The 17,448-nt window shown below is 33.3% G+C and overlaps 1 protein-coding gene across 3 annotated transcripts; it reads left to right on the top strand.

The window, feature by feature from the left end:
• The first annotated feature begins 7,726 nt into the window (after positions 1-7,726).
• Positions 7,727-16,890, top strand: LOC138331177 (calmodulin-like). Of its 3 annotated transcripts, none has more exons than XM_069278653.1 (5): positions 7,727-8,010; positions 13,273-13,456; positions 13,988-14,131; positions 14,808-15,068; positions 16,298-16,890. In XM_069278653.1, exons 2-5 carry the CDS (start codon positions 13,294-13,296, stop codon positions 16,333-16,335), a joined length of 606 nt encoding a protein of 201 aa, XP_069134754.1. In that variant the 5' UTR covers positions 7,727-8,010; positions 13,273-13,293; the 3' UTR covers positions 16,336-16,890. The 3 variants fall into 3 exon arrangements, with proteins under 3 accessions (XP_069134754.1, XP_069134756.1, XP_069134755.1); XM_069278655.1 differs by lacking the exon at positions 7,727-8,010 and adding an exon at positions 8,280-8,298; XM_069278654.1 differs by lacking the exon at positions 7,727-8,010 and adding an exon at positions 11,867-11,884.
• The last annotated feature ends 558 nt before the right edge of the window (positions 16,891-17,448 follow it).

The following is a 17,448-nucleotide window of genomic DNA, read 5'->3' as shown; positions in this document are numbered from 1 at the left end:
TAGAAAACCCCTCTTCGGAGAGGGGGAAATCCGTAGTTCCGCCACACAGCCAAAACAATCTAGTACGCATGCGTAGGGACATAAAAAGTGGAATTTCCCTAACAAACTTCAACATCATGCATGGCGAACGCAACTCGCCAAATACGTGTCAGCGAACACACATGGGTCCGTTGGAACGTGGTGAAGAGCGAGACCAATTCTTCAAACAACGATAATATATGAACTAGCGGTCAAGCTGCTCGATCGCGATCGACTGCACGTATACGAACCAACGCATTCCACGCGTGGACCTACAGTACAAATACATGTTGTGTATGTATTTACATGTACATGTACTCATGTAGTTTCTATATAAAACTAGACTAAAACTACATGTATTCAAAAAGTTTTTGTTCTTGAATGGAAAGCAAGCAATTAACAAAATTATAATTACAATGGTATTTGCTGATCTTATATATTTTGTAATTAAGATTTATAGATGCCTATAGGGCCTAATCTAGCTTTATTGAAATGTACATCGAAACCGAACACGCGTTTGTGTTACCTGACGAGGCCTCCCATGGGGTGGCTCGACAAAACTCGTAAACAACTGAAAGTAAACACAAATACGCCATGTCGTTACCTGCAATATAGATATAATACTTTGTTTCTTTTTATAATAATACAGCGATGTATACATACATACGAAGTCTGGTAAGCCTACATGTTCTACTCCATCGAATACCGAACATAAACTTAGACCAGTGTTTGAGACAACAGGGTCTATCACAGGTTTACGACGCGTGCAAAAACAAAATGCTAAAATATATCTTTTTTGCGCGCGCGTCGTAAACCTGTGGATATATCCATAACAAGTGATCATGATAATGAATTACTAACTGAGAACATGCACATTGTAGCATAATATAATATTTATGAACTTTGTAATTACTACATGCAGAAGCAAATATACATAATATATGTTTATGATACATGTAAAGATACATGTGTATATATAAGAGAGAAATATCTATAGAGCCAAACACCTGTGCTTGAACCACATGTAGGCCATTGTGATTCATATCATCTCAGAAGTCATTGCATGCACGGGACAGGAAAAGAATTCACGTACAAAATATAGAATAGTTTGGTTTGATTGAATAGTACCAAGAAATGGAGCATAAAAACAGTCCGTTAATGATTTCTATACAGTTCATCAAGTGAAGAAGATCTGGTGGAAAAGTATACCAAAAAAGCTTAAGAAAACCTGGATCAGTCCTTCATTTAAAGAAGAGAAAATGGGGAAAATGTCCGTTTTAATAAGATCGGTAAAGTCCTAGGCATCACGAACTTATTTTTCTTACATATTTTATTTAGCGCATAAACTTTTAGACTTAAATCCATAAATCGAACTTTTTCTATGAAAACAAATGGGCTGAATGCTAGCCTAATAAACATAATTCACGTTCAGCGTAAAATGGAATGCACACTCGTGAAATTAGAGAAATTTCAGTTTCAATTCCCTTTTCCTTTTTACTACGTACATGTATACGGTACGGTACCTACTTCACTAAGAATTACGTACTGACGGCAAATGATAGTCCACCAGGTAGCATCAAGGGTCAAAATAATATATGTTGTGTCTTTTTAATGATGAAACTCCAATAGATTGGCAATATTTATATCCCGTAAGTTCACTCTAATACTGACGTTTGTACTTATATAAATGGGAGTCTTTGATTAGTTTAATTCGTTCCGTGTACATAAAATTGTAGGCCTATATAAAAAAAAGGCCCTTACGATAATTAAGACTCATGCACCTGGTAATCAATACTTGATCTTTTCTAACCACACGAAACGTAATCGGGAAACATTTAATCAGTTAATTATACAGAAATGAAATATCGACTGTAATAGCACCCCCCCCCCCCCACCCCCAGTTGGAATATATACCAGAAAATGTTTACATGTATATTTGATAAAGGAATAAAGGAGGTAATAGCAACGGTATATATTTCATTTAAGTGCTGGGTCCTAACAAACACATATATGTTGGGTACATGAATACTGAGAATAGATATATATAGATATAATATACGATATGTATACATATATTTACAAATAACTTATATATACATGCAGTATTTTTCGATTAATACGTATTTTATATTAAGCTTTATATACACTTTATGTAACCTTTGATAGGACACATTTATAATCTGTGAAATCTAATATGTATCATATATTAAAACAGTTATAGAACATTGTATTGCTCACCGTTTGCTCAAAACTGCCCTCTCTCTCGGCCACGCTTGTTTAGTTTACTATATCCGAGTATCAAACATCTACGTATACACGAGGTATTTTTAACTATGCAAATCAACCCGATCTATTTTAAGAATTCTTTACTAATTAATTATGGCGTAATTATCTTCATTGGAAACAAACCAAATGAAGAACCTTTCATAAGGGATGTTAATGTATATTTTAGCATTGTTTGGTGAAAGCATAATGGGGCTTTAACAAGACGCTAAACCTTCAACGTAAAGAATATATATGAGTTCTTAGAGACATGTGCATCTGTTGTAATGATTTATAATAGCAAGATATTTGGCCTAAATTTGAATGTTAACACATTCCATCATATGAACAAACATGGAATTCACCAACCATACCGTTAAAACTCGGGATAAGATCTTAAACTGTCAAACACTCGGCGAAACCTTTTGTTTGACAACTTCTTCTCAAGAATCTTACTCTCCGGGTTGAGAGTCTCCTGTTTCACAGGACGCATAATTAATCTCAATTCTCTGAATAAAATTAAATACTTGAGCTGTAAAAAAACAAGAACGGCAAGTTTGTTCTTCATAACTTCATAATTCTGGATTGAGATTCTGCTATCTTATCCAAATCGTGATTAAAATTGTATCAATGAATGTTGTTATTGCAGATGAAATAACACTCCGATGAAACGTCTATTTCTCAATTCCTATTCATAAAGGGAAGCAAATCCAATTACTTTCATGAGGAAATGAACTTACTGTTCTGTAAATGGACGACACTTATCGACATCAAAATGAGCCATGCTTCTAGAAGCTGAATCAGGTAGTAACTCGGTAGCATCTGAAGTTTAGAATATTTATAGTATGGAATTTTTAAATAAAATCATATACATCGTAATTTTGTTTAAGGTATGCACACCCTTTGAATTGAAATGAAAATGTGGAAGACAATTAGACTCTTTCTGTCATTTGCAAACATTATACAGATATGTTTTCTTTACAGAAAACGTGTTAATGCCCCAGAACATTTATACAATTGGAGTCTACTAAAGTTAGGGTCTTGATGTCAGCCTTCTAAATATAAACAATATACACAAATATATATATATCATAATTAGTTCAATAACAATTATTATTATTGTTAATAGGACGTTAATTGATCAAACAAACAAACAAAACCTAGGGGGTCAGCCTTCTTAATATATACAACATATACAGATATATCATAATTATTTCAATTAAGAATTATTCCCATATATATCAAAATGAAATGTGAATATATAGAAATCATTATTTAAGTATTTTTATACTTACAGTTGTTGTTCTTTTCCGTGTTCGATATCAGTGAAACATCCACTCACCTAAACTATTTTCCAATAGTTTCGTGTCTATGGAATCAAATCGTATAATACAACAAGTCGCAAAGGCGTAACATGACCACAATAATTCATGTTTTTAATCATTGACATGTATTATTTATCAGTATCACATTAGCAAAGTTCCTGTTATTTGTTCAATATGTAACGTAGCTCCATCTAGCAAACGAAATTTTGTTCTGCTTTTCCTTTATACAGCATGGTTCATTTTGTGATTCATAATTTATGAAATCCATTTGCAACTAACGTAAATAAGTAAATCATTAATACAAAATATGATTAATAGTTAAACAAACCTGTCGGAAACCTCTAAGAGTACATTCTGTTTTTCGATTTCTTGCATGATATCATACAGTATGGGTATTATCTGTACGGTTCATTGAATCACATAGGTATAAAGATCATATTCAAACAGCATTATAAAACAAGCATTGTCCAACTACATCGGGTGCCGCTAATGGAATGAAGTCAAAAGTGAAGCAGTTGTCTAGAAAATAATTTTTATCAGCATTACGTACAAGATATACAAACATCTAACCATGATCTTTGTAACTGGAAATATAACAAGAGCTTTTGGAGAACAGCAAAGCTCGCCTATTCAGAAGAAGTTGATGTTCAATTATTTACTATTTAAACATCGGAATATGACAATTTAACAGACTCAAAACCCCCCTCACGTTCAGCATCCATACACATTAGGAAAATAAAATTTCGGTACATACCTCAACCGAAACAAATGATCTTTTAAATTGTTACTGTAAAACGACATTTTTGAGAGTTTTAAATAGTTATGAGCTTAATACCGTACTCAATTTTAGATAGATAAATGAAATATTGATCGGACTACGTACTCAAGTGCAGCGAAGCGTAGTGAATGGTTCGTTTCAAAGATAAAATATTTATCTAAATGCCAGTGTAATATATTATCTTTGATACTAGCCATACATATTTTAAATCCGACAATATTTATATATTTATGACGTTATTGTTGCTACGGCATCATATCAAAACGTTCAAGATGTATTTCACCTAGCTTCTATTGTTTTTCTATGTACCTGAAGACGGCCAAGAGGCCGAAAGTTTGTGGAAGGGATATTTATACTATTTAATGTTTATATATATTCTCCCTCTGGAGAACTAGTATTTGAAAGTTTATCTTTGGATCCCCTAATTCTTTAAACATGACGACAATATTTAGCAGACCTTTGAAGTCGATTTTGGTTTTCAGGCTCAAAACCGAATATTGTACTTTTGTTGGAACACCTTAACCACTCGGCGATCTCGGCTCAATCGGGATTGTTAGCTCCCAATACGTTTCCAGAAGGAGAAAATAAAATTATTTATAACACGTATAACATTAGAATAAACATATATATCGGTTTCCTAATTTGAATTTACAACAGTAGATAAAAGCAAAATTCCGAGTAAGTATTTGTTACAATCAGAATGTTTCTTTAAAAATCAAGAACCATTTCGCTGTTTTGTCGCATAGTGTAGTTATTTACCGTGAGGTATTTAGGAGTACCCAGTGAAGCGTAAGATAAGCCGAAAATTAACTTTTGATCTAATTAACAGGCATAGTTAGCCAAGACACACCAAAGTATATAAAAGTGGTACATTTTGTAGTTTCTGATCCTGCTTAGCGCTCAGCATACAGGGAGTGGGATGACTCGTTCATAAGTATATAAGAAGACACAACATTAACATACCGCAGTCTCCCAATACACGCACCTCGCACTTCACACACGCTACACACTGTATACATAGGAGGCCGTCCTTACAAGACTCTGGCTGTTAATAGGACATTAAAATCATCAAACAAAGTCACAATCCATTGTATGATAGTCGTATGGACTTCAACACATTGATTTATATATTATGTTTATCTCTATCTTTATACCTCTTATTGATTGAAACTAACTTTTAATATACACTATGTTAGTGTTTATTTTGTCAATATTTTTACTTTTTGTCTTATTGACATACGTGTATATGTATATTGCACTCTTTCAGTGTCTTAATTCTATTTAGCACATCAGTAACACCAGTATGTGCACTAGTCTTCAATATTACCTTCCTGATTTATTCCCTGTGAATCTGCTTTCAATATTCATCAAAACGTTATAATTTTACTTTGTCATTGTAAAGTCTCTCGGTTTATAATGATGTCTATGATATTTTTCTAAGTCATTTAATTGTTCAATTACAATTACATATGTTTGTCGCAAGACTAACACTAGTGTTAATGTACTTTGTTTTGATATGCGACGTTAACTAAAATTTCTCATAAATATAATATTTATGAAGTAATGACAAGCCTATCATTAATGGTAAACTTCTAACTTTTAGGACTCTACAAACTTATCAATCTCCTTTTGTATTTTTTACGATAACATCTTAACATGCAAGTATCGATCTCGTTTAGATTTCAAGCTTAAAGTTTACACCTTTACATGAAAGTATTAAATCCGTTTACTTTTTCAAGGTTTAAGGTTTCAGCTTCAAATGTAAAGGTATGTACCTTTAAACCAGATTATAATTAACAATTTTCCATGTCAACAATAATTTCTCTATAATACAGTTTTTTATCGGGATTCCATATATACTTGATCAGTTCATCCAAAAACCAGCGATAACATTGTACACAATATTTAACTCAGTGTCACGAAGGAAAGGTATATATTTTGCATATCACTGAGTGGGCCGTTCTGCTGGGCTCACACAGCGATACGCAAAATTTATTGTATGCTGACATTTTGGAAGTCAGAATTCTAAATCATCAGCCTACCAGGATATGATACATGTACACAAAATAAAATCGAAAAAATATATAATTATTGTAACCAATGTTGTGTATTTTTCGTGACGCTATTTCATTTATTTAAATATATTAGATATGCTTTGATTTCCTACTATTTCCGTTGGCTAATATATGGTCAAGTGACGTTCAATCTATAGCATACTGACTCGGTGTTTTTTTCATTTTTAGAAATGTCGAATCAATATTCCTTTAATGTCCAAACTCTGCATTCTTCAGGGTGGCATTCTTTGACCAATGATTTCTTGTAATTAATTTACGAATCAAAGATTGTTTTTGACATTTGATAAAGAAACGACATATCTAATATAAAAAATGGAGGACCGTTGTTTATGTCCATTAGGTGATATAACACCATATAGACCTCAACAAAGGTCCGTAATTGATATTTAATGTACTGTATTAGTACCCACGTCCTTGTGTACGAGCTTAACGCAACATAATCAGATTATTATTAACATAAATTTCGATCTAATTATACCCAGTCTGAGAAAGCGCTCTCGTTCTCTTTTTATAGATCTGTTTGGCTTGAATAGATTTCAATCAATATTTACAACGACATAGAATCAAACTTTGAAGTACGAACAAAACAATCATTGTAGGAATATAAACTCAAATCGATAACGTGTAAATGGCAATGGTACTCAAGATAAATATGAACGCCACACGTCAAAGTAATGCGTCAATGTCAATAGTTTATTTATCACTATAGTCAGTAATTGATTTCGTCGAGTGTAGTGCCATTTTGTGGCGATGTATTGCGGCCTTTAAAAAATGAAGATATGACTCTGCTGTATTAATGTAATGTACGATATCACCTTTAGCGTCCCCTGTAGTTTGTTCTGTGACGCATACAATTGTAAAAGGTGTAAACTTTACAGCACCTTATAGCATAAAACTCGCCCATATACACAGAAAAACAGATGGAAGATTCTTCAATATAAACCGATTAGTGTGTTCAGTCTTCCAAAACGATTAAAACATGGTAAATACTTTATATAATACAGGAACTCTAAACATATTTACATGCATGAATGGGAAGTGTTTATCGGGAATAATATCATGATTGACACGATGGAAGAAAATCGATATTTGATTAGTTTTCATTATTGATTTTGGTAAATAAAATTTACCTTGTTCAGTATCCCCGGGGATCGAGGGGATATGATCTTAAATACACGGATACCATTTTGACACACTTAACATATGACCAGCTTAAGGACAGGATTTAATATATAAACCCTTTCTTCCCTTTAATCGGGAATACGTAGCTTACATGAAAGGAAATTTAAGTCTAATGTTGTAAATAGGGGTCGCTGGGTTACGTGTAATGTCAGTCGGCTTTAACTCAGGGTTTGAAGAGGCTCTATATTTAAGCTTACGCTTATTAATCACGGATACCTACGTAAAGAATTTGACCAATACTTCGGACAACACTAAACCCTTATTTAGACAGTCGTAGGATCATTAGTGTGGTAGAACTTATATTGTCCGGTGGATGGGGAGAATATCTACTAAACAAACACAGCCGAGAGCAGCAGAAGACACTGCCATGGTATGTATATATAATACTTTTCTAAATGTCTATCTAATTTTGTAAGGATAAGGTCTATCTATTATTGTATGGATAAGATCAAGTGCAATAAAACATAAATAATAGCGACGGTATATGTACACAGGTTATAATGTTTTAGTCTTTGTATATTGTGGTTGACGCATGGAATCTTATTCAACACAAGCTATTTGTTTTGATGATTTAGCCCTTGTACATGTATATTGAACATGAGACATGGAATCAACATGTTTGGGTATACTTAAGATAGTCTTATCAGCGCAATACTAGGTAAGCATATGGTAAAACATGGAGTCGCATTAATACAAACGGTTTTAAAAGTGGTTGATATAAATATTCTAAATGATAGTACTGACAATAGAGTTTATTTTTTTGTGTCTGTCTTTACAATGACATAGCCAGTTGTATATATTATGTGTGTGCGTGATTATGTCAAACGTCCGTGTAATTACAGCAAGATATATGGCTATTTTGTCCGCCAGTCCGTTTTTTGCGACTGTTTGTCCGGCTGTGAGTTTTTGTTTGTTTTGTTTTTGTACAATTATAATGGATGGAAATGGAGTAGTGTTCCTGAATTTGATAAGATGATTCCCACTCAAATTAGATCTGCTGTGGACTTTGTGTTAATCATATTTAAAATGGAAGCTCAGCAAACGTTTTTGTTATAGCGGTAAACACTTGTGATGACATTATTTAGCAAAACTTATCAAGGAGTTGAAAAGAAGTGTTAATACCATAGAACTTATTTTCTTCTTTTTAACGTCTCCCTTCGGCTGAGTGATCGCCTCTAGTTCATGATCATAAAAGGCGACACAATTTAGGATATTATTTTTTTCTTTATAACTTTTTTTTTCATTTTCAAACATCTGTCTAGACACTGCCTCACTTGTGGCATTCGGCTGAGTGCTCGCCCCTGCGAGGAAGGCTCTTTGGTTATGTCCTCTGGCCGAGACACACCATAGTCTATAAAAGAGGTAGTTTTTGCCCCTGCTTAACGCTCATTAAGGGTGCACTGTAGGACTACCTCGTGTCTTCGGCGGCATACCTCAATGATATGTCACAAAGGTTTGTTTGTTTGTTTGATTTATTAACGTCCTATTAACAGCTATGGTCATGTTAGGACGGTCTCCAATGTATGTGGTGTGTTGCATGTATGTTGTGCGAGGTGTGTGTTTTGGGAGACTGCGGTATATTCATGTTGTGTCTTCTTGTATAGTGGAACTGTTGCCCTTTTTATAGTGCTATGACACTGAAGCATGCCGCCGAAAACACCAAGCAACACACCCCACCCGGTCACATTATACTGACAACGGGCGAACCAGTCGTCCTACTCCCTGTATGCTGAATGCTAAGCAGGAGCAGAAACTACCACTTTTATAGACTTTGGTGTGCCTCGGCCAGGGGACAGAACCCAGAGCCAAGAGTTCACCTTTGCAAGAAAGAACAACACAAATATACCGCAGTCACCCAAAACACGCCGGATGCATAGGAGGCCGTTCGTTCATGACCCTGGCTGCTGATAGGACTTTAATTTAATTAACGACTTATTTACAGCAAGGGTCATGTAAGGACGGCAACCCATGTATGCGGTGTGTAGCGTGTTATGAAGTGTGCTGTGCGTGTTCTGGGAGACTGCGGTGTCTTCTTGTATAGTGGAATTGTTACCCTTTTTGATAGTGCTTGGTTCACGTTTTTGACCTATATACCCAGGGGTAAATAAACGACATTGCGATTTGAACCTGGGACCAAGGGAGCGCCTTTTAGGCCTTGATTTAAAATCCAAGATAATATTTTTTCAAAGGTCTGCAACAAGGTGAAAATGTTAGCCCTTTTCCTTTCATCGTTATGGGGTAAATATATATAGTTCATCAATATTTCAACATTAATGATTATCAAACTGATGAACATGAAACATTCATGACGTAATTATCTTTTCATTATAAAATGTCATCCTTCTTTTTTCTGGTTACACTGTGGACTGTGTTCCTAATATCATTTATAGAGTCATTATTATGTTTGAAAATCTGTTTAATTACCATCATATGTCTCGTCGAATTCAACGCATGGTATGGAAATTCCTGCCTCATTGTCTACAATAAGTTTTGAATTCTCCTAAACACGTTTATTCAAACCAGTCCGATAATACAATATTTCACTTGTAATTGACAAAAAATCAGGCAGGAAAAGTACAGATCTATACTTTAACGTTTTTATAAATCATAAGATCAACGAGGGTTTGGAAATGGTCTTAAAAATAATCCCATATTAGTTTAAAAACTTAACTTTGATGTAAACATATGCCAGATAATACACGACTTGTTTAAAGTAATATATATCGTAACTCTCATACTGACGGCACAAGAAGAGCTTTTAATATCTTATTCGCCGCCAAAAGTTTAATAGCAACATTTTGAGAATTGCAAGGTTAACAATGCATAGGTTTTAATTTTACAAGCACAATTAAGAGCTTACAATGAACTTTGGCAGTACTGCCAAAACTTACTATGTTTGCGACTATAGTGTAGTTAAATGAGTACATAGGCCAGTCCATGAATCCAAATTGTGGTCCACAATTTTATTTTATAGTTCTACTGTGTTATAAGTGTAACAGGGTGCAGGATTTACAATAAGTTATTAGTGTAGCATGATGCAGGATTTACAATAAATTTAATACCTGTCTCTGTCAGGGATCGAACTCGGGACCACTGCATTACTAGTCTGAGGCTCAACCGATCGAGCTAAAGTTCTCTCTAGCCGAGCGATATATTGCTGCTAGTATTGAACAGGGTTACATTAGTTTAAACAGTATTTTATTCATATAATGATACATATAATACAGTAAATAAACACATTTCGGGATCGGAAAACAAGCTTAAAGCTTATATAACTTCCTTTCCCTGGTTACATTAGTAATTGAAAAGTGATTTCTGTACCTATTTATTAATCTAAACATACATAACATATACAAACCATTAATTATGCAGTCCATAAATTCTGTTAAACAAATACTTATAAATCGTAATTCATGTTTCTCTATCCATTTAATTAATTTGTATGGCTAAATTCATCATTCCTTTTAGTTTTCAATAGATTACGGAAGGAGAACATGCTAAAACTTACCCATTTGCGCATATTAATTTAACCCATAGCTCATTTTCTTCTGTCAGATTGATCAGCGACAATTTTTTTTGTCTATTTTATTTTTAACAGGTATATATGAAGTAGCATGTAGTGTAAAAAAGAATATATATATTCAGAGCGAACGAGGCATATGTATATATATGAACGAGGCATTCAACGAGGCATATGTATATATATGCTCCATACAAAGTAAACCTCCTATTGTAAATCTTCTTACGAATATATTTGTTTAAGGGATATAAGTACATAACATTACAACCGTCATTTAAAGTTATCGGCCTGACTGCGTACATACTTACGTCTTTTGACGGTAGTTAAAATCCTTGCTTTTGAACTTTGACCTGTGTTAAAGAGCCTAATCGGTAGTGTAGATTTAAATCGTCTTTCGTATGTGTACCATCAGAGTTCTATTGAAAGTAAGCTATTCGTAGTTGATGGCATACAGATGTTTTTATCAGTGATATAAAGAATGTCTAATTCATGAATTGACATTCCAGACGTAAGATGAATGGAAATCGATTTGTATTTATTTAGTTTAACATTGTTAAGCTTAAAGAAGTAGTCAAAGCTATGTGCTATTACATAACAAGATTATAGATTTTGAAGTATCCCTGTACTTTTTCAGAGTTCTGTCTGTCATAGTGAATCCTCACTCGGTGACATTTTAATGACATATATATGAGGAATTAGGATAGTAAAAGCCCACTTGAAGAATGTAAGTCTTTTTCATATGAGAAGCTGACGATTTACTTTAATTTATTGATTTTTCGAGGGTGGTGGAATATCCTTCAAACCCAGCATATGAAAAGATTATCTTGATGACTTTCAAAGGGGGTGTCACTTTGGGCTGTTTACGGCCACTCAATGATAAGCAAAATATTTAGCATGAAGATACCATACCTTAGGGTCATATTGTATGCTATTCAGAGCATCCGGGTTTTTTTGGTTTATGGTACAGGTCAGAGTGAAAATTGATGTTTGAATTTTTAAGTCCTAATTAATTAAATATTTATATGCAAATTACAAATTATGGGGTTATGAATTTCAGTTCAGCAGAAATATGAAAAACTGAAGTATGTCATGATGTTTAGTACTGCATGTGGATCCTGGCATGACCTGGTTAAGATGATTACACCCTTGGGTCACATGTTCTGGGCGACAGAGATGAATTAGATTTAATATATGGTATTATATGTCAACTAAGTATATTCTAGTTTTTCCATATATAATGCAGGTTATAAAGTAATTTAAGTTTGATTAAAAAAGAACTGCAAGCATCAGCTTCATTACAAGTAGGATGTTACAATTGTCTACTGCCCCAATGTATGGCCATTGTATGAATATAATTTACTGTCCTACAATACAAATAGGTTCTTAAATGAATGTTTATTTCATGTGATGTTTTATGAAACCAGTCTCAGAACATTTGTTTTTCCGATAAAATGGTATTTGTAATTCTATCTGTCAAGTCCTGAAAATTGTTATCGCACTATTTGTTGTTTCAAAATGATAAATTTCGCAATAGGTTTCTGTCCTGCCAAAAAATAGGACTAAAAGTGTTTTCAAAGCATGTGTTCGACATAATGATAATGATAGGCATGCTTTGCTCTAACTAGTGATAGGCTGTTAGCCAAAAACGAAATAAGGTACTAAATTGAAAAGATCAAGAATAATGTCCGACAAATACTAGGTATATAAGGTATGCACTGACGTTATAGATTCTTAATAATATATCTGGCGACGTTTGAAGTATTGAAACCTCTAAATCGGTTTTTACACTGTATTTATTCGTATATTCAGTGGCTTTTTTATAGATAATTCCAAAGAAGATCCATTAATCAATTGCATACAGCGAAAATAATGACATGTTTATGACACAAAAATAAAATACATACTCATCTATCAATAGTAAAAGGAAGGATTTATTTTTAGACTCTTGGCAATGTACAAGAATATGAAGCATCTTTTTCAAGTTCAGTTTTTGTCGATGAATTAGTGATAGACTCACTTTTAACCAAGCTGACTAAATGATAGTTTGATCTCCACATATCGTAAACTACTCTCAAGATCAGTGGTACATGTTGTTTTTATTTATATTTCAAGTGACAAGTAAACAGAACAGCTATGGCGACCACTAATGACCCGGATGTGCCCCAGGGTGAGGAATCGCCGGGACCTTTACCTCCCAATGATACACTTTCCAAGGATAATCCCAGGAGACGGTTTAGTCTGAGACCGGAGGAAGGCGAGAAACCGTCCAGGAACTTAACAAATGAGGAATTGGCAGGTACAAATGTCTAATACCTATTTTTAATTGTTGCATTTGTCCATATAACATGGTGTTGCACATACTTGATTAAAAACTTGATATAGTAGGTTCTATTATATCATATGCGAAATTCCAACATAACCTGTATTACAGTCGTTCCTCGAATATAGATACCTATGACACACTTTCCCCTCGTTTGTATACACTGGATTAATATCTTATTTATATCTTACATCTTACATAAACTGGATGAAAAAAGAATGCCTTATTTGGTGATCATCACACTCTTAGTTGCATTGATGATTTCTAGGGTTCTTTTAGACTAATTATACTAATTAAAGTCCCTTTTATGCTCATTCCTATTTAGTATTTGCATTTTCAAAACCAGAATAAATACAGCTGGTTATTATCACAATGGTGTGGTCGCTAATATGATATCTGCGAAGTAAGAGTTTCTAGATAAAATATCTGTTCTCTTAGCTTTCTCGGGAAATTTTGAATCGCTAAAATTTGACTTTCATCATTACTCCAAGTGTTCTTTTATTTCAGAGATCCGTAGGTCATTCTCTATCATTGACGAAAACGGTGATGGGAAGATAACCCTGGAGGAACTACAAGGCGCCGCCTATATTTTAGGGATATATCCGACAGAGGATGATGCAAGGGAAATGTTGCAAGAAGCGGATCTAGACGGTATGTAATGTTCTTAGGATTTCAGTTGAACAAACTGTCATGTAATGGCGTGCTCGAGGCATATTTCCTGTTTTCCTTCGTCTTACAGACGTCGAAATTAAATACAATTGTTGTTTTGTTGATTAAAGATAATAAATGACATTAATACGCCAATGAGACGAAAAACGATGCCCCTGGCTACGCAATGCGAATAAGTTTGAATAAAAAGGCTTAGCTTCGTTGAATCTCACAAAAGTTTGCGAACAAAATTTATTTCATAACCAAACGAAAATACACAAAAATAGCGACCTAAATGCTTATAACTATTTTTAAAACTACTTGATAAAATAAAATAGTTTAAGCGTACGGTTCCATTCATTTCCCAAGGGATTGTTTTTCCAAATCAATGCGCAACGTAGATGTCCATTATGACATCACGATAACGTCGGGTTTTCACGCCATTCTCTGATTGCTTTCTTCATAGAGGTATGAAGAAAAACAATCGGCCAATTAGAAAATCTTAGTATTAAATGATTTAGTATGAAAATTAGGTCACTTGAGACTTCGTCTCAGGTGAAGAAAAAAAAAATAATCATAATGAATTATAAGGAATTATTAGCCTATATTTTTGTCTTATGCTGAATACAATACTTCATCCTTGAATCATATAATTATTCAATAATTTTTTCCCTTCCAGGTGATGGTTGTATTGATTTCGAGGAGTACAAGAGTTTGATGATGTTTAACTACATTTCCATTGACATGGAAAAGGAAAGTATGATCGCCGCTTTCCAAACACTTGATAAAAATGGCGATGGCTTCATTTCCATAGAAGAGCTCCAAAAAGCACTGATGTTCAAAGACCCGTCAACACTGTATCCCGGAAATGACGACATGACATGGATGGACATTTTATCAGAAGCAGACGAGAACGGTGACGGGAAGATAGATTACGTCGGTAAATAATTCAATTATGCTTGTAAAGAGCATTTTCATTGGCTTAAAATTACTTTATCAGCCAATAGAGAAAAAATGGCATCCCTCTTTGGTACGTCGCTTCTGATTGATTCAGATAACGGCGTGCTGAATTCATATAAAAAATCCCAGAATGAATTTGTAATTCCGAAGAGATTATTTTTAGTAATTTGAATTAAAAGGATTAATTTTAATAGATTGTTTATGCGATAGACATACAATCGAAATCGCTTCGCATTTATTAAGAGTGCACTCAGATTTTTGTGTTGTATCTCAATAGCATACAAAACTTATCTAATTTTATATTTCATAACATTTTCATTCCTGTTTTTGATATTTAAATACACCATGGATTACGCATTCGATTATATACGTGTACTTATCATTAACAGTTACCAATTTTAGCACATTTATCCATGTCTATGTAAAAGTAAGGTTAGCGACTTCACATTTAAATCACAGAACAACTATATATAGCGCTATTATAGATATGTACAGACCGAATCGGAAAACATTTACCGTTGCCGAGTAAGTTTTGAATCACCTTTTTAGGAGGTAAACCTAACTTCATTTGAGTGCTGTTCCGACACAAATATTTAAATATTCATTTATGTATTATAAACTTCTTTCAAAACGGATATTGGGTTTTAAATCTTTCCACTAAGTTTTATACGTTACATAGGGTACAATTTATAGTTAGCTGTAAAATTAAACTTAATCCATTTCAATATACAGTCATACGTTTTCGGTATATTCAACGTAGTATAATATCATGTATTTTGTTTCGTCTAAAATACTGATTCTTAATCTATGGACGAGGTGACTTCGTACTATTTCGTTACATAGATCATTCTAATATATCAGCGTTACTTCCCTTCGTTACGGATTTAAAGGCAAAAAAAAAAAAAAAAAAAAAAAAAAAAAAAAAAAAAACAACTGGACACGCCACTGATTTACCAAAATTGTACAAACATATTCAAGGGGAGACAATCCGTAAAAGGACATTGATTGGTAGTGATGAAAATTGAAAATAAATCAAACTAATATTTACTGTTCTTCGAAAGCTTCCTAATTAAAATCAATTTAATATAAAAGTGTTACATTTTAAATTGACATATTTCAACATTATTGATTTTTAGTTTTTCTTCTGTTGAAACAATTAAAATATGTTCTTTGTTGTTTGCTCATTCGATTTCTGTTTTTACTTTTCAGAATTTGTGACATCAAAACTGTGTTCAAAGATATTCTAGCGCAAAGAGACAATCAGAACGGGACATAAAATGGAGTCTTTACTCAGGAAATACTGTTTTTGTTAAAAATCAAAAGTTTAGTAGTTTGTCGACATTGCATGGAAATATTTTCCAAATCTTTTAGCAATTCAAATATCACAAAACATGTCGGAATCACGATAACCGGCCGTGCCGAAACTCGTCAAAACTAAAAGCTTACCATGATGATACCTTAAGACAACTTTAGACAGTCTAAAGAGTTGGTAATTTATAGAAATGTGTATTGATTAGGAAATTTCATCTGTCATATGTCATTGTTATTGTGACGAAAACAAATTGATATGATACTGGTAACCAGGTTATTTTTGCGTATACCATATTTCGGGTATACGTTATTTTAAGCGAATAAATAAATCCGCGAATGTTTATTTCGCAAAAATTAAATGGTTTACAGTAAGTATAATCTTTGTATACGTAAATATATGACGTCACAATGACTACGTTATCACAATGACATTCATTCAACTATGTATTTGTTGATATGTAATTAAAGCCAAGATTCTGTTATAATTATAATTATTTCTTTTTCGTTTTAATTATAAAAGTTAGTCAATGAAAATATCCATTATTAAAAATATTAAAAATGATTACATCAGTGAAAAGGAGTTGTCTCCCTTCCTTGCATTAAGTCTGAACATATACGTGTCTTAGATTAGAGAGAATCCCTAAAATTAGCGTAATTTACAAAAATCTTTACTCCTTACTGGTGTTTTCTATATTTTCTATAGATTAAAAGAACCTTGAACCAATATACCACATTCACTGCAGCTATAGGTCAACTTAGGGAAAGAGTCGTGTAAGGAAGCTTATTGACGGACATAAGTTTAATAATCATATAAATAAAGTGTTCCTTTCATATCGGACCATTCATTGTAATACAAAAGTATTTGCAAATTAGGCAAGCAAAACTCAATTTCATAACCATTCTTTAACTTAAAATTTTCCGTTGCAAATCATTATAAGAGTTAATAAAAACAAGCAAATTCGTAGAATTTCCATCCCCGCTTTCAGGACACATTGTAGGTAAACATTATTGAGGTTAGGTTTAACCTTGGTTGAAAAATGAAAAAAATA

Source organism: Argopecten irradians, chromosome 9, assembly GCF_041381155.1.
Source record: "Argopecten irradians isolate NY chromosome 9, Ai_NY, whole genome shotgun sequence".
NCBI lineage: Eukaryota > Metazoa > Mollusca > Bivalvia > Pectinida > Pectinidae > Argopecten > Argopecten irradians.
Note: the sequence above shows the minus strand (reverse complement) of the source record. Positions and strands in the feature narration are given on the sequence as shown.